General features: G+C 38.2%; 1 protein-coding gene across 1 annotated transcript in view; it reads left to right on the forward strand.

Annotated features, from left to right (window-relative positions):
• kcnh3 (potassium voltage-gated channel, subfamily H (eag-related), member 3) overlaps positions 1-15,865 on the forward strand; it is a 106,170-nt gene extending 90,305 nt beyond the window's left edge. The window contains exons 9-15 of the mRNA XM_055149234.1: positions 2,361-2,560; positions 3,143-3,392; positions 9,354-9,572; positions 13,270-13,522; positions 14,600-14,697; positions 14,777-14,829; positions 14,960-15,865. Coding sequence (XP_055005209.1) covers positions 2,361-2,560; positions 3,143-3,392; positions 9,354-9,572; positions 13,270-13,522; positions 14,600-14,697; positions 14,777-14,829; positions 14,960-15,865 — 1,979 coding nt within the window. The remainder of the gene's footprint in view (positions 1-2,360; positions 2,561-3,142; positions 3,393-9,353; positions 9,573-13,269; positions 13,523-14,599; positions 14,698-14,776; positions 14,830-14,959) is intronic.
• Positions 15,866-18,520: the final 2,655 nt, after the last annotated feature.

Below are 18,520 nucleotides of genomic sequence, written 5' to 3' on the forward strand. Positions count from 1 at the left end.
GGAAATACTTCTAAATCGACGTGCTAACTTGACAAATTTGACTTGTCTCAAACTTCTGCCGCTAGAGTGTTGAACTGTGCAACTGTTTGTAAATCTTTTTTTTTTTTTTTTTTTTCATTTTAACTCACCATATCTTGCACCACAATAGGCATTATTATGGGTTCAACCCATAATACCTTTTATATAGTTAGTTTTAAATGCATTTCTAACAAAATAATTTACAGTTAACAAACTGTGCATCTTTTCTACACTGTAAATATTGCCTTGTTCTAAACCCATTCTTCTTACTATGTCCTGATCTACTGTTACAGTTTTATATTCTAGTTTCTCTATCTATTATCTACTGACAGTGGGACATCAGCACACAGTATTGCACAATTTGTTCTTTCCCAGGTTCAGAAAAAAAACATCTTTTGTCGTTCACATAATAGCCACCTGGGGAAAAAAAACACTTTCACTAGTCTTTTATACCGACTTGACTTGAGCACTTTACATGTAAGGGTTCCAATCCATTTTCACAGTGGCACTTTGGAAAATTTGGCAGACTAAAGAATCACTGATTATGATTTTAAGGACACCAAAACATTAAAACATCATGCTCCCCTTTAAAGGTGCACTACATAATCTTTCTGATAAGCGGCCATTTGTCTCCATGAGGATGTTATTGCTGTTGGAATTTTCCCTAGTATGATGCTGGTGATGAATGTTTATGTTGCTTACTGTCAGTGGGCTCGCCTCCACACAGATCTGACCTGTAACTTGGCCTGGTGCAGAAAATTAAATTTAATGCCATACTGTGGAACATTCCTGTCATAGCAATAACATCTCTGGAATGTTTCACAGTATGGTATTAAACCTTTTCATCTACACCGAGACCAAACCAGACCAAATCTGTGGAGAGACAAAACTCGATCATATTTATAATGCTTTTTTCAGGTATTTTGAAGCTATTAAAGCACCTGTAATTTAATAAATGTAAGGTAGAGCTATTTATTGTCATACTGTAGAACACTCCAGATAGAGCAATGGCATATCCATAGAAAGAAGCAGATGACAGACCCCCAATCAGAAAGTTACATAGTGCACCTTTAAAGATGTATTTCTATACATTTTCATAATTGCAAAAACAGTACATGTACAATTGAAGTTTTATGTCAAAGTTTTGTTATTAGTTGTGATCTCCTTGGGTGTGCTTGGCAGCTGTGGAGTATTTTGCAGAGTTAGTATATCTGCTCTGTTGGTCAATGTGCCGGAGGGAACAGTCATTCAGATGTGAACGCATTAGTCAGGGCTGCACTGGGCTGTGTAGGTGGCCCGCTCCAGGATGCCTTCTCAGCAAGTTACATTCAGAGGGCCAATGGCAGTGCACAGGTCTATGGGGTACTTTTTATTTGTGTGACTTGTATAGCAAAGTTGAGCAAACAGGAGTTACAAATAAATATAAATATATATAAAATTATACTGAGTGCATTTGGCATTATAAGTTGAGCGAAGGTTAGGCGAGGGTTAAGGTTACGATTAGGGTTGACCGAGGATTGTGTTAGGGCTAGGGGTAAGGTTAGACCTAGAATTGGGGTACAGTTAGGGGTAGGGCTACATTTAGGGTTAGGGCTAGGGTTAGGAGTTAAGGTAGGGTTAGGTTAAGGGTTAGGGGTTAAGTGCATTTGCAGGGCGCAGTGTTTTCAGGGCACAGCATGTGCAGGATACAGCATAGGAATGGCGCAGGCATGAGCGAGCGATCATTGCCACTTGCTGCTATATTTTTTATGTTATTATTATTATTTATTGTAGCTTTGACTTGTTTGTATTATCTTTGTAACAGTGGGTGGAATTTAATGTAATCTATGAGCAGTACTTTGGAAACTCATGCTTAAAAAAATACAATTTAAGTGGATTTGAATTTGGATTTACCCATTGGTCCATTTTCATAGAGTGTACAACAATAGATTTTTTGCATTTTTGACTACATTTGTAAGATAGGTACATATAGGGTACTATTTGAATAGAGCTTTATCACTACTGTTACGGTGTGATACTGCCACTGCATTGCACTTTTAGTCTTCTATTTTTACTGCTCAACATATTTCTAGATATTTCATGTGTACAACACCTCTGGCTTGACTATTGTCCTGCTGAGTTAATTAGCAAATAGTGAATCAACAATAACACTTACACAGCAATCCTCTTAAGGACTTTGTTCCTTGTATCCTTTGAACATTTATAATCATTGAACACTGTTGTGCCGTTGGTAATTAAATTGAAACCACTTTCTGCTTAACTACAGTCACTTTAACTCTGCTTTTTCCCTCTGGTGCAATGCTTTTAAATATATTTCAAATATATTTTTCTGTGTGTTTTAGCCTTGATGCATGCAGTGGTTTTCGGTAACGTGACTGCCATCATACAGAGGATGTACTCACGGCGCTCGCTGTACCACACACGCACAAAGGACCTGAAGGACTTCATCAGGGTGCACCGCCTGCCCAAAGCCCTTGAGCAACGCATGCTTGAATGTTTCCAGACAATGTGGTCTGTCAACAATGGAATAGATGTCAGCGAGGTGAGGGTCAATTCTATCTGACTGATTTGTGCTCTGACTCAAACTGTGAATTATATGAAGCTAAGTAAGTTTAAGAAAGGACCAGATCTGACCTGTTTAAAAGTGCTGTACCTAATTTAGACAACATCATAATCTTTATTAGACACAAATGTGAGATACTGACAATGAAACGACTAACTGCGGAGAAGCTAGGCAATTATAATTTGTATTGTTCAATGTGAGTTTCTTGTACTTCTTTAATTGGCTTTGCCTCATTTTTCCAATTGAATAAAGGTTTTACAAGGTCATCGGATAGTGACCACTTTAATATTAAATAGATTTTATAATTTCTCACAAAGTATGCTGCATTATTTTCCAAGAACTACAAGTCTTTTACTTTCAATTACCACTTTATTAATATAAATGACTCAGCTTGGACTACAGCTTCTATGTAACTATTGGTTCTGTTGTGTCTTACTACTGCGACAAAACTGTTCAAGTCTGTGTCAGTCCCAACCCTGGATAAATAGTGCCCACCCAGAGCACTGTGAGGATAAAACATATTATATAATTTGGCCTTTAACCTCAGTCTTCTCCCACCAGCTCCTAAAGGACTTTCCTGACGAGTTGCGAGCAGATATCGCCATGCATCTGAACAAAGAGCTCCTCCAGCTGCCACTGTTTGAGTCAGCCAGTAGGGGGTGTTTGCGCTCACTGTCCCTCATCATCAAGACGTCCTTCTGCGCCCCGGGAGAGTTCCTCATTCGCCAGGGAGATGCGCTACAGGCCATTTACTTTGTCTGCTCCGGCTCTATGGAGGTGCTCAAAGACAACACTGTGCTTGCTATTCTGGGTAGGTCCAACATCAGAGGTCCTACACAGTGAATTCATTTGAAGCATTTTGTGTTAGATTGTGCCAGATAACTTTGTACAGTATATGAATGGAATCCTCAGTCTGGACTGAGTTAAGGTTAAGGTACTTTTTATTTGGCCTACTTGTTGTTTGTCACTGTTGGCCCACCTAAAGCTCAAGTCATTCAGTCACACCACAAGCCTTTTGTTTATGGACAGAAAGGCTTTCAGTCACTGTTTCTGTTGTGATCATTGTCGTGGGTGCCCTCCTCCTCCAGACCCCAGTTGCAGGAATAGGCTCCAAACTCTCAAACAGCTCAATGTTTGGTTAAACCAAAGAAATTCAATCAGAAAATCATAAATGGGGGCCAAAGAAATGCACAACATTACAGTGCAGAATTTGAAAATACAAATTATTATCCTTTCCTCAGCTTGTATAATGAAAAGTGTTAATTTAAATCATTCAACCTTTGCTGAAAGTATGAAGCTTAACCAAAGGTTATGTTTGATTTGAGTTACAAAATTACATGCTGCTAGCTAATTATCCCTAGTTGCAACAGAGGGCGCCAATTATTTCAAAGACATTATTCAAAATAGCTTTGATGGAAAATTGGATGAAAATGGCACCTTTGCTTGAACAGACAATTAGCTGTCAAGCCAGGACTTAATGAGACGAAGTAGCATGATTATGATTTCTGAGACGTTGAGCTGCATGTGTAATGAAGGTGAGAATGACATGTGTGCCTGTTTCACACCAAACATTATCAATCATTTATAAAATAGCAATTTCAAGACACACAACAGGCTGTTTCTGTTCCACTTTCAACAATGAAAGGTCTTCATGATCCACATTGTTTGTTATGCTAACAAACAATCCATAAACAAAATGTTTATGAAACATCCCTGGAGTAGTATTTTGTTTCATTCACACATGTTTGATTAATCCATCATTATTAATTTGTCTATATCTCCAAAACCTCTGTTCTACCATATGATGTGATGAAGCAGCTACCTTTTACCTTTTGTTCAGTAAAGATTGGCAATTCCAGGTCTTAAATTATCCAAATGATTCTAGTGAAGGTGTATGGGGTTTAAAAACACAATGGAGCACTTCTTGTATTACCACATGACATCACAAGGAGGAACAAAATGTTTTCTGTGTGAGAGAAGAAATTAGACTTAATGTGCAGAGTTTGTGTGTCAACATATGTGAATTAAACTATATATTTATGTATATTTTTGATGAAGAAACTACATTATAAGATAGATTAGAATATAGTATAATATAAATCCTTTAAATGTGAACACATTTTAGGTCAACCACTTTTTTATCATTGACATTTAAAAGAATTCACCTTCATAGTACATTTCCGAAAATACTGAAAACACATGTCAAGTCTAGTTCCTGTTCAATTCTCCAAAGACATCCGATTCACATCCTCGTTGACAGAAGTAATAAGTCCAGGGTGCTGGCTTAAGTTCTGTTCTATCAGACCTGTGGAGACACTTCATCTGGGGAAAATGGGATCTTGCTGCAGTGGAACAGAAAAATCAAAAATCAAAACTAGACAGATGGATATGAGTTTCAGGGTGGACAATGTTGGGAGGACAGAGGTCTTATAGAGTAATGGCATGGTCCAGCTTGAGCAGTGCAGTAGGAAGTGGATCACACATGACAGCGTGTAACTGGGGAGTGAGTGAGTGAAGAGGAGATCTGTAGCCACAGCAGGGTTCACTACTTTAAAGGTTTCGTGTGATAGATGGATACTATAGAAAGAGATAGGAAGACTTTTACATGGGCTGGATCTGTCATACAAGAAGAACAGAAATGGTAACATAGACCTATAGAAGTTAAAACCTTGTTTGATGAATCCCAATATTGCAAGTGTAAATTTATATCCGATATACATATATGATCGCTTTTTCTATAGGTAACACTAGATTTAATTATCCTTTACTGCTATTTCTATGTAGCTCAATAGTCCTTGAAGTCAGCATTAATTGTTCTCAGTGACTTAAAAAATTATGATAAATAAAAATCTAATATTAATAGTTTAAAGGCATGACTGAGGCTAATATTCACACCATATTAGAAATTGCTAAGTTATGAAGACAGGTTGCAGAATATTTGATTTTCAAAGTCTCACTTTGAAAATTGAATTACACATCTTATACAATGTTGGAGAAGTAACTGAATAAATGTACTGGTGATATATATTCTTAATACTAATTTGGGATAACTGTATTCCGCTACAGTAAATTTTTCATGTGGTGGCATTCAGAATAAAGTTACCGTTTTAAAATCAAACATATTACAAATTTAGGCTTCACACTGTACAATATTAGTGTGTGAAAAATGCAAAACATTTCTCTGTCAGCATATATGTAAATTTTCCTTCCTTTAATTAGAGATAGGAAATGCAGAACAAACAGTAAAACAAATATAAAGCTATGTTTTTACATATGTCTTTACGCTATAATATATGCTCAACTCTGTGTAAAAATATTGAAAATACAGTAGTCTGATTGGACCATGAATCGGAATAATTACGAAATACATTTTAATGCAGGTATTCAATATTCTGTAACTTAATACCTTTTCAGAGCATTCTTCCGATTAGTGGTCTTATGTTCATTATTAATTGTCAGCTGATTAGCCCCTTGGTTGTCTGTCTCTGTTGAGCTCTAGTTACAAAAAAGAAAGTTAATAAAAACATTTTTTGTTTAAACTTTATGGTAAAAAATGCTATATGTTAAGAGTAAAAAACTGCTATGTTGTTGTGCCTACCCAAAACTTGAGTGCAGTGTGCAGTGTGATGTTTTTCCAGCACTCTAAGTAATTTAATTGGAAATAAATTTACTTTTGTAGTATTTTGTTCAGTATATTTAGTTATTCTCTCAATATTTGTATATGATCTCACAGTGAATGGCTTTGTATTTGCTATTGGCTACTATAGACAGTTATTATTAAGCCACTGGTGAATAAGATATAACCTAGTGGGCTATTGCAGTATCACAAAGGTGCACCTGTACAAACAGCTTAGTATAATTGCTTTAGCAGGCCGTCTTGCACGTTCAAATCTAATTTCCTCCTAAGCTACAGCACAACTAATCCAACAAACAAGACTTCCTGAAATGTTTGTGCCAATATGTGTCAGTCACAAGGAAACAGAGGAAATTGAGAAGAATTTTGTATTTATGCCACAGTCTATGACAAATACACTGGATGTACAAGTCTGCTTCTATAAAGGTCAAGATGCACTGAATTGATGGTTGGTAGCATGCGTTTTGTGAGAGAGAGGGATGGAGAGATGAAGTGGGTTTATGTGGAAATGCCAAGCCCCCAGCCCCATGTTTGATCTCAATCATAACACACGTTGATAGACTGAATGCACCGCTGCTGGTTTTAATAATAAATGTGAACATTGCATTATTTAAACACCTTGATTATTAATACTGAAGTGTGGATGGAGCCAAAGCCCCCCAGAGTATCACCTGCGCTGTTCACATGGGCAGGCTAATTACTGGTTTACACTGAACATGTGAGTCTGGTAAAACAAGCACCAGTGTGTAGCTATTTAGGCTTATGTAAACTGGCAGGTAGTTTAAATAAATACTGGGTCCTAAAAAAGAAAGATGCACTTGATTCCCTGGTTCCTCCTTTCATCAGTGATACCAGACAGATGGAAATACATTTGCACACTGTGGAAATGTCTAGTTAGTATTCATTTAGAAAATGCTTTATAAAGTGTTCAAATTATCAGATAAATGGTGGTAATCTTATTGAAGTACAAACTATTTAACTGAATAATGAATCCAGATCATAGACTCTCTGTAACTGCTGCTGCTACTCCTCATTTTGATCTTGCTCGTATTATCTCTCTCTACATGATCCTTTTGTTTTTATTTCAGTGTTTTTTTCTGTAAATCAATTCCAATTTCTAATGTGGAACTTGGCTCGCAATTCTTCCCTATAATGTCAAGCCTCGATGAGCCTCATTTGACTGGAGCTAGACACTATGGGTGATGTCACACTCACTTAGTCCACTTCTTTATGCGGTCTATGATCCAGATTCACTTAATGGAAATTTTGCTATGTGACTGAATTGACTGCTAAATAATGAAATAAAAAATAAATAACAATTTGTGCAGCTGTTCACTCTGACTTTTGAAGACTATAAAATGGTGCTAATTTGGAAAGTAAAGATATTCAAATGAGAGAAATTTCAAAATAAATGGTTTCAGAGGTAATTTAGAACTATCAACCCATAATGAGAAAGACTGTACAAAACTATTAAATTGCCATTCTCAACAAGAGCTATGTATTATGTTAATTGCTTATTTGATGATTTGTTTGCATATCTTAGGAACTCTATGTTATGTAATGTTATTCTAAACAATACAGAATCATTTGCTCTCATTTTATAAAAGTATAAGAGATCAAAAACAAAGACTGAAATAACATTTTGATTGCATCTTCTGGTTTATTGACTATGAATGACATCTATGAACCTATTTTTTATTTTTATATTTAACTTCCCACATATAATAAAGTATTCTTATCATCATGCTTCATTTTGAGATTTCGTAGCATAACTCAAAGATAACACCGGGAAAAGTGTCAAATGTAAAGTTTAATGTCATACTGTGGACTATTCAAGGCATAGCAACAACAACTCCATGGACACTCTAAGTAAATATTAAATAGCCAAGTTGAATAGCGTATTGTGGAAGGCAAAACAATCACATCCCCATGGAGAAAGGCAGGTGATCAGCCCTCTACCAGAAATGTTACACAATGCACCTTTCACGTCTCAGGCTACATTCTTGCCTTATCAACTGAATTACACCACCTGGGCACTTTTTCCTGTTATTAAACACCACTACAGCATGTCCCCTATGTGCAGACACTGAGTACTTTTTGATGCAATAGATACAAACTTGCTGCCTCTCTTGGGAACTTTACTATAGCCAATAATAAATAGGACCCAGACTGGGAGCATTTGGAGTTTGTGGTTTGTTTCACCGCTAACAAGCTGTCATTCACAGTCAAGGACCTGGTGCAAGTGGTACTCAAGGCTCTGCTGCATCAGGTACTTTATTTTTGTAGATATATTTTTCTTGCTTTTTCAGAGTCGCTACTTTGATCTCCGGCCTTTGATGATTTATGGCTCAGACTCTGTGTATATTTGTAATAGATTTTTATCAACTTTGCAAAGTTTAATATCCTTATCTCTTTTTGAACAAGAACAATTTATAAATGTTGTGCACGAAAACTTAAGGGGAACAGACCATGTAAAATTGATATTTTTACTAAGTTATAACTGTGTTGAAAATCCACTGCCTGCCACAATGTAATCCTAACTTCTACTTTATTTCCTACGCACTTTAAGAACAACACAGTTGACCAAGTGTAGTGCACAACAATAATTATAAAAGATAATAAAATAGACACAGATTGCAAAAACATAGATGCATAAAAACACACCAGACACTAAAAAGTCAACAATAATCACAGTGAAACGTTGATGTGAACATGTGAATTTTAAGAGCTGATTTAAAAGCTGAAAGCAACTCAGTCTGTCTAAGGTGCAGGCGCAGAGCATTTCAGAGTTTTGGACCCACAACAGAGAAGCCGTAGTCTCCTCTAAGTTTTCTCTTTTGGGACCACTAGCAAAGAATGAACTGTCAACCTGAGTGAGCGAGCAGGGGAATAGGGCTGAAGCAGGTTGGACACATAGTGTGGGGCAAGGCCATGGAGGCATTTAAAAAAACAAATAAAAGGATTTTAAAATCAATACGATAAGACACAGCGAGCCAGTGCAAGGATATTAAAGTGGGTGTGATGTGGTCTTGTCTCTTTGTGCCAGTCAAGAGGCACATGTTATAGATTAATACTAAATATCCAAAAAACTGCATAATACGTTTACTTTAATAAGATTAATGCCTCTTGTCTCCACAGGTAAAGGAGACCTGATCGGCTCGGACTCTCTCACTAAAGAACAAGTGATAAAAACCAACGCCAACGTGAAGGCTTTGACCTACTGTGACCTGCAGTACATCAGCCTGAAGGGCCTGAGGGAGGTACTGCGTCTGTATCCAGAATACGCCCAAAAGTTTATCAGCGAGATTCAACACGACCTCACCTACAACCTGAGAGAGGGCCACGGAGCAGACGTGAGTGTTATGTAATGCAGAAATGGCGCATGAATTGGCTTTGTGTGGCTTTATGTTGGTCATGAGTCATTCAGATGTTGGATGGATGAATAAAGTGGAAAATGATTGAAATATCTGAGCTAACTAACCAGTTTTTATAGTACTGGGGAATACTATTATGTTTTTTATTTGCTGTGCTATACTGTTTTCGGCAGTGTTCTCAGAATGATTTAAGTCAGGAAAAAGAAAAATTCAACAAATGTAATTTAAAGGTGCTCTAAGTAACTTTGTTGGTGGAAGACCCGCCACCTGCTTTTGAAATATTATATTTATATTTTTGAGCAATAAAATCACCTGTAATTGATCACAACAGATGGAAATGCTTTTGAGGCTGGTTGCACACCCATCATAAGTAAATACTGTTTTATTATTTTCCATAAAGCTGGAAATATATTTGTTTTTCCTCCCCTCAGTTCTAATTACACACACTAGCAACCACCTTTGACCGTGATGCACTGAGTACATACTGAGTCATATTTGCCTAAGTGAACCCGATTCATGCAGTTGTTGTCATTCATTTATTTTATGTGGTTCAACACAAATTGTAAGGTAAAAACACAGTAAAAAATCAAATATGTTATTACAGAAATAGTTTGCATTTGCCTTCTGAAATTTGAGAAAGGCATCAATAAATAATAATACCACGGCTCATGTTTGTCTGTGTATCACATCTCATTCACTGTGTAAATACATTCTGCTGCTGTCAAAAGTGCAGCCTTGAAAACGTACATTTGTAAAACACATTTGTAATTCAATCGAGTATATGCCTCGAATCTGCACCCTGAAGGCTCTCTCACCTCAAACAAGGTCATGTACAAAAAGGCTATTCACGGCCCCATTCACACTGGTTTTAAATATAGACTGCTGTACATTTCATATTCCAAAACTCACCCTCTGCCTGTGCCTCGGCTGGTGCGGCACGAGACAGAGCGAAAACACAGAGACCAGAATAGCTTAGTGCTGCTGTTTGAAGCTGTTCTGTTACTAAAAATAGTGCGAGGGGGATGCACGGGCTCTCCCTGACTGGCTGTCCCCTCACTGCTGCTGCTAAGATTGGATCCTGCTGGATATAAATAACCCAGCCAGTCGAGGAGAACAGTAGGCGAGGGAGGGGGAGGGAGAAGGAAGAGTACAGGAGGGAGGGGGCTGTCTCATTTTCTTCTCCTCAATCCCTCCTTCTCCACTGCAGTGCTGTGCGTTCCTCCGGGGCAGAGTACACTTACTGCAGAGAGAGTGGTCTTGGACATGTGTGCATATGAAAAATACACACAAATATACACTCTCTTTCTAGAAGATTCCCCATTCCAAATGCACAGCTGTCTGTATCTTTTGCTTTTGGTTGTCCGTTCTGTTTATACATGCACTGCCCTCCTGGTAGCAGCAGTCGGTTGGGAGTGCTCTTGAATATTTATGGTCAACAAAAATGAACAGTAGACTGACCACATTCTATGCTCAATAAGCCTGTTAAACCATAATAATATCTGTATCCTTTTCTTTCATCATATTTTCTGAAAGCTTCGTCAGATTGCATGTAGTAATTAGCATAATAAAGCATAGTTTTAATTCATTATATACTTTGATTCAACCCATTCTTGTCCAAACCACAGGTGCCAGACAGACAGAACACTGGCTTATGGCCCTTTGTGACAGGAACACATTTATGATTCAGTGATTTGCATACTGATTTACATACTTACAAAGTTGCAGATGTTTTATGCCAGATGTCTATTTTGACGAAGCCCTCTTGGGTTCACTCGTCTTGGGTTTAGTCCTGATGAAAATGCAGTTTGGTTCTAGTTCTTTTCTAGTATTGGTTTAGTCCTGGTTTAGTCTAAGTATAATTTTGAGACTTGTCACAGTTTTAATTTATATATTTTTAAATTAACTAATAATTAACTAAAAAATAACAGGGTAAACAATATTTGAGCGGTAAATACAAAATCATTTACAATAAGACAACAGAGACAACGAACACAACAGACACATTGAGGTGAGATGAGGTAGGGAGGGTGCAGCATACAATGTGAGAGCAAAACAATTGATTCTTTGTAGTTAAATTAATGCAGCTCAAAGTAATGCATGTGTTAAGTCCTTGAATAAGGCAATGAAACAAGCTATTCATTTTAGTTGAACAAATGATTGTGTGTTTTTGTTGTTATTTCTGCAGACTGACTGTTATGACTCCTGAGCCTTGAGGGAAACAAAAGAAACTGGTTGACTAAGCTCACTCTAAAACCGAAGCATATTTTGTTTCTAAAATCGTGCTCAAGATAATCTTCAAATAAGAACATTTTCGCTGCACTCTTCATCCCTGTATCTTTTTGCATTAAGAATAATATAATGAAAGTCCCCACATTTCACACAAGCCTCAGAAACTTGCATGAGGACCATACTTAAGATTCTGCTGCCAGCCCATGCAGCATTCAAACATACAGTCACACGTTCTCAGACACAGCCTATCTATCACACCCCCGCATAGCACAGCGCTCCTTGTTTTTTTCTCAAGAGCACTGAGCTAAGATTAGAAACAAGAGAGCTAAAAATAAATTACACCAGCACGAGATGGGGGAGTTAGAGAGAAGGACGGGAGGATGGGGGGAATGCTGAGCAGGCACAGACGCTTGATTAAAGGGTTAGGGGGGATACGCAGTGGGAAATTGTCTGGAAAATAAATGGAGAAAAAACATGGGGCGTTGGTGTCTCTGCATGATCAGATATGACTAACTGTTAATGCTGCATAAGACAGTGCTGCTGGGGACTTTATTATGAGTGAATAATTGCACGTCATAATGAGGGAATGTAGTGTGAGCTTTGTGTCAGTTTCAAGCTCTGATAAATGAGGGTTCCAGTAAGAAAGGTTTTGACAGACTTGGTTAAATTGATATGAAAATTACCACTCACAACAGGAGATGCCTTGCTATGGCAACCCTAGTAGAAAAATGTGAAAAATATTGGTTTTAGACATAGACCTAGACAAACTTTATTGATCCATAAGATAAATTACTTCAAAGAAAATTTATATAATTAATGGTGAATGTAAATTGCATCTATACAGTTGAAATGATGAATTAGACTCAAGGAAATGGTATAAAAACACATCCACTTGAAACAAGCCATCAGGTTTGCTGCAACAACAAAAACACAAAGAGATGATGGCAACAGTGTGTCGACTGCCATCATTCACATACGTCCCATGTGTTTAGCTATTTTAAAGAAAATTATTATTATTTAATTTATGTTATTATTATCTGTTATATTATTTTAAAAAATGTCTTATCTTTTGTCCACAATCAGATGTGGTCTGTCTCTTTGAAGCTGTCAGATTGTTAAAATGTTCCACTGCAACTTATGAACATTGTACAATTTTGTAAAAGAAAATAAATAAATAAATAAAACTAACAAATAATGATAAAATAAGATAAGTGTTTAAATGCTTTGTTTACAACCAGAACAGGTGATGTAAGTACTATTTGGTCTTAGATTGCCATCTACTGGTGAGAGTAGGATCTTGCTATTTGCTACCATAAAATGCTGCTGTTGCTCTTTTAGAAATCGATCCCTTTCTTTTCTTTCAACAGGTTCTTAAAGATTGTTTCTGTTTGCAACAAATATATCTGTTTTATTTTGAAGTAAAATAATACTTTTTGTATGTATGCAGGGAGACTGGGAGAGTAATGGTGGTCTTGTGAAGAAGTTACCTTCCATAAAGGAGGATGAGGAGGGTGATGAGGAGCAGAACTTGGTGTCCCGGGCCCCTCGCTCTCCTCTGCGTCTGAACAGGGGTCTGAACTCTCCTCTGCGCTCCCCCCTCCTTCCCCCGCGGCCCTTCCGCTCGCCATCTGATCACTCGCGCCCCAGCACTCTGCAGATCCCTGTGGTCAGCTTCAACAGTGCGCCTCCAGAGCTCAGCCCCAGGTAACGGAACTGCACTCGGGCAAATGAGGAATACAAGTGTAAAGGCTGATACCAATACATTTAAAAAAAATAATTATATAATAATATTATAAAAATAAAATTTCCAACAAATGTTTTGTAAAGAAAGGCTGAAACTTAGCAATTTCATGTGTGTTAAAAAATGTAAATATTTAGAATAGTGATTACATGTACAATGGATCATTAAGGGAAGGGGTGCTAGAACTGAATTTAAGTAACATTAGCTTTTATAAACACTTAAATATTGTACTTGTTAAATGGTTCCTACCTGATTAAGTCCAATGTTATGCAATAGCATTCATACATTGTACTTAGGTGGGTGGGTAGGTGTGCTAACTTTTCTGGTTGGAGCGCCACCATTAGCTAGTCTCCATAGAGATGCTTTGCCTGAAATGTTTCACAGTATGGTATTAAATTTATGTAATTTGCATTTATTTTTACTGCTGTTTTTATCCCTTAAATACTTTGATAAACATGCATTCTTACTGTGCGTGGGCTTCCCTCTGTGCAGATCTGATCTGTAACTTGTATCTGGGGGCATTACCTGCTTGTCTCCATGGAGATAGATGTTTAATGCCATATTGGGCAAGACGGAGACAAGCAGGTTGCCTCCCTCCACCAGAAAGGTTTCATAGTGCACCTTTAATTTTGTGAATTAAATTAGCAGTGGTGTCTCAGTTCTTTCTCCAGAACAATAAAGGACAGTAGAGTAGTGCTGGTCTCTCTGAGGTCAGTATCAACACGACTGACTGCGGCTTGCGCTGCAGCTGTCCGTGCTGTTGGTTGGTTTCCATGGCAACTGGATTACATGGGATTACAATCTTTAAGGATGTATATCTTTTCTCACCATGGGATGTTGTTGTATGTGACAAGAAAATATGTGTACACAACCAGTATTGCTGGGTAAATTGCCACGAGATAAAAGAGGGGTTTTAATTTGAGATTTTTCTGCATCCTGGACACATACTGTAATTACTCCCTCAGCCTTTTATCATTCGCTGATCTGATTTGCATTCCTCTCTCGTCACTTTTCCTTCTTTAATCCTGTTTTCTGCATAGATTCGTGGATGGCATTGAAACTGAGAGCATCTCCAACTTGTCCCAGAAGTTTGAGTTCAGTCCAAGTCTGTCTCCCGCTGCCTCATCTCCATATCCAGGTACAACATAATAACATACAAGCTCAGTTGTCTAGTGTCACCGTGTTAGAGCAATATTTTTTAAAACTAATATTTTTAGGTATGAAAGAGCACGCTGACATCAAGCAGAGTGTCTCCAAACTGACTGAGGAAGTAAGTACAAGTTATAATATAAAATTGCTTGAAAAGATATATTATTAGGTTTTAAATTGTTCATTTTTATGGCAACTGTGCACATTTTTCATCATTTTGAAACCCATCTTTGTCTTTCATGTTCTTACAGATGAACAGTCTGTCCAAACAAGTGTCCCAGCTCAGTCATGAGTTACAGGAGATGACCCGCCTCCTGAAGCCCCTCCTCCAGGCCTCCCCTTCGCCTCTCCTGACGACAGCCATGGCAAATCTAACCCCGCCCCCCAGCAGTGCAAGCCAGCAGCCCCCCAGCGCCTGTCTGGTTGTCCCTTCCTCCCTCACCCCCCTCACACCTTGCTCCCCACAGAGACTGGACTCTAAATCCTTATTGGACAGTACAGTGACGGAGGAGGTAGACCTGCTAGGATGCCTTCTCCCCACACCCCATTCACCTCAGAACCCCAAATCTTTAACATCATCACCGCTTCTGCCATCCAAATCCAACGGGGGTAACTTTAAGACTGACAATGAACTCATCCAGAACCTCCAAGTTTCATCCAATAACGGAATCATCGTCCCATCCCACCAGGACCCCCCGCACACTCCTTCCCCCTCTCTGTCCTTCTCTATGTCTCTCTCTTCATCGCCGTCGCTGTCCCCCTGCCAGGGCCCACACCCGTCCCGTCCCAGCAGCTGTAATACCAGAAACCACTTACAACAACCACAACCGCACCATCCGCCCCTGTCCTCCCACTGCTCAGCTCCCCCCTCTCTCACCTCATCACCAGGGGACCGCCGATTAAAGCAGTCACCCTCTGCGCCCATCATACCTCACTCTTTCTCCCCCTGTCCATCCACACTGTCCCTGCCGCTTTCTTTGGACTCCAGGACGAGGTATGGAGACACCTCACAGACTGCATTTTGGTGTAACTCTCGGCAACATCAAGCGGAGGGGAGACCAGCAGGTGGTCCTCAAGATCTGGAGATGCAGGAGAGAGGACTTATAGACACTAAGCAGTCCTCTACAGAGCACATAAGCTTCATTGATGAGGAATAGTGCTCTTAATCTGAGTAGCAGAGACAAGCTCAGCAAAAATGAAGGATGCATTTCATACAAGGGGGTGTCCAGAAAGTGATTATAATGATATTATAAACTTTTACTTGAGAAGATTGAGATACTAATATGTGTTAGACAATGCAGTACATGTAAAACACTTGAGGGTGGATTGTGTAACTTTTATGTTGGGGGGGTCCTTCAAATGCTTTTCTCCTTGGAGACATTATTTCTTGGTCTGGAATGTTTCATAATATGGCATTAAACCTTTCTATATTACGATATTTATTGCAATATCGTGGGAAAGCTCACGATTTGGTGGTAAGGGTCACGATTAGGAATGTAACAATATCCAAATCTCTCGGTACGATATTTTCACAATATACATCTCACGGTATATTGCAATATTTTGTGGAGGTGAACAAAACTGTTAATATGCTACTTTTTCCTTTTAAAATGCCTTGACAAGACTTAATCAAAATAACTAAGACTTAAAAGTGCTTTTAACTGCTATTTCTTCTTGTAGTCTACTCTGAAATGGAGCAAAGGCTCATGATCTATGTAGTTCCCTCTGTCTTTTTTAGCTATTGCTGCACCATAACTCTTGAAGACTTGTAATTTGATATATTGTGATGGTCCACAATATTACTGTGAGAACTTTGGTGATACTATATCATGATATTTCAGTTATTGTTACATCCCTATTTTTCAAGGTATTTTTGAGCCACCTGTAATTGAGTAAATGTAAGGTAGAGCTATTTAATGTCATACAGTGGAACATTTTAGGCAGATGACATATCCATTGAAACAAGCAAGTGACAGACCCCAAACCAAAAAGTTGCATAAGACACCTTTAAGTACAAATGCTGAATGTGGATTACTTGTTTAGTGGTGATAATGTCCAAATCAGATTTCCTCTCAGAACACAACCAGATGGACTCAAGGCATTATCTATGTCCAGTTGATTCTTTGAAAAATAGAAAACTGGCATTCACTGAGCACAAACTTTGAAAGAGACTGTGAGCTAAATGTAAAGGTTTTGAATAAGATATGTCATTGTTTTAGCTTTCTGGACATGCCCTGTGTTGTAGTATGGCAAAAAAGCTACAATCCATTTTTAAAGGAAGTCATAGAGCAGGTTTGTGCAGAGGAAATCTCCACCTGAGCCTGCACTGACCAGCCACAGGACTAAATACAGCACAACACCGTGTCCACACTTTTAGCTAACAAGGAGATGACCTCTCCAAACCCTCCTCAGCTATCACAAATGCTCTCAATGCCTCTCTTCTAAAAGGGCAAGTATTAATACACATATCTCAAGTACAATATACCAAGCAACAGTGCTGGGACTGGAATGTAACTTTTGTATTCAAGGTCACACACTTTATTTTGCTTCATTAGTGAAATTATAGAACACTGATCAGAAATAACATTATGGGCACTGAGAGGTGAAGGGACAGGAACATATCATCTTCTCATTTTGGAAACTGTTTGAGAGATGTGTGATGATGTAGAAGCAATTGTTTTTGACATTAAAAACTGGTATGGAAGCATTTAAGTGAGTTTTACAAATTATGGATCAAAGCATATCTAAGGACGCATTCTAGGAACTAATCTGGGCTAGAAGACTAAATTACAAATAGAACAGGACCAAACCATGTCTACATCTGGACTAAACTGGGCTCAAAAAAGAACCAGTGAAGTGAAGTGCAGTGAATGCATTATAAACTAAAGCAAAACTAATTTTGCTGGTGGGCATAATCCTAAAACTGGTCAGTGTCCTTTGAATTAGAATATTCAAACTACATTTGGTAAATCAGCTTAATATCATATCCTTGCCAATTAAGTATAGAAAAGTAACACAACTAGGTAAATATTGATAAAAAAAATTTCAAAGGCCCAGTCTAGCAGGTTGTGTACCAAAGACAAAAGAAAATTAGGCAATCATTTAGACAAATCATAATACATTAAATGCACCCGTGACCCATAACTGTTTACAACCAGCCAACCAGATTGTACAGCAAACTCCCACTTCACTTGAGCTTTAGCCATCCAACCATTCGTGCCTTCTCCATATTAACTCCCCTATAGGCCATTCTTCTACAGGTATTTGGAACTAAACTGAAAAGCCATTACCAACAAACAACGTGCACCTTCAACTAAAATATCATTGTGCATTATATTTCTACGCAAGATTACTTTCTTATTCATTCACCACAAACTGGATTTTAATGTGTAGCCTTCCCAATTCAAATGTAGCACACATGTATTTATTGACTGTCACTCAACATAGTCATCAACAACCCCACTGCCAATTATAACACCACTATGGAGGTCTTTTAGGACTTTCATACATTGTTTTGCTGGTGAGATGCTGCATAGTGCAACAGAAGCTCCACCAGATGCTTGTAACATAGGACTGTCAGATTTCTGGTTTCTATTTTCAATAATAAGAAGTACCAAAATCTATTGCAGCTCTGTGCAGTGGTAATCCATATGGGAAAATAAAGGTGGGAGGGTATGAAATACACAAAGGGTTTTTTTAATTAAATGCATGTCACTGAAATGTCTTGCATGAGGAACGTGCCTGCTGTAACTATGTCAGGGGTTGGAGAAAAATGGGAGGGTATGAACTTCCCTGTTGCGAAGATTGAGATG

Source organism: Boleophthalmus pectinirostris, unplaced genomic scaffold (assembly GCF_026225935.1).
Source record: "Boleophthalmus pectinirostris isolate CB_2022bp ecotype Guang Dong unplaced genomic scaffold, ASM2622593v1 HiC_scaffold_1, whole genome shotgun sequence".
Taxonomy (NCBI): Eukaryota; Metazoa; Chordata; class Actinopteri; order Gobiiformes; family Gobiidae; genus Boleophthalmus; species Boleophthalmus pectinirostris.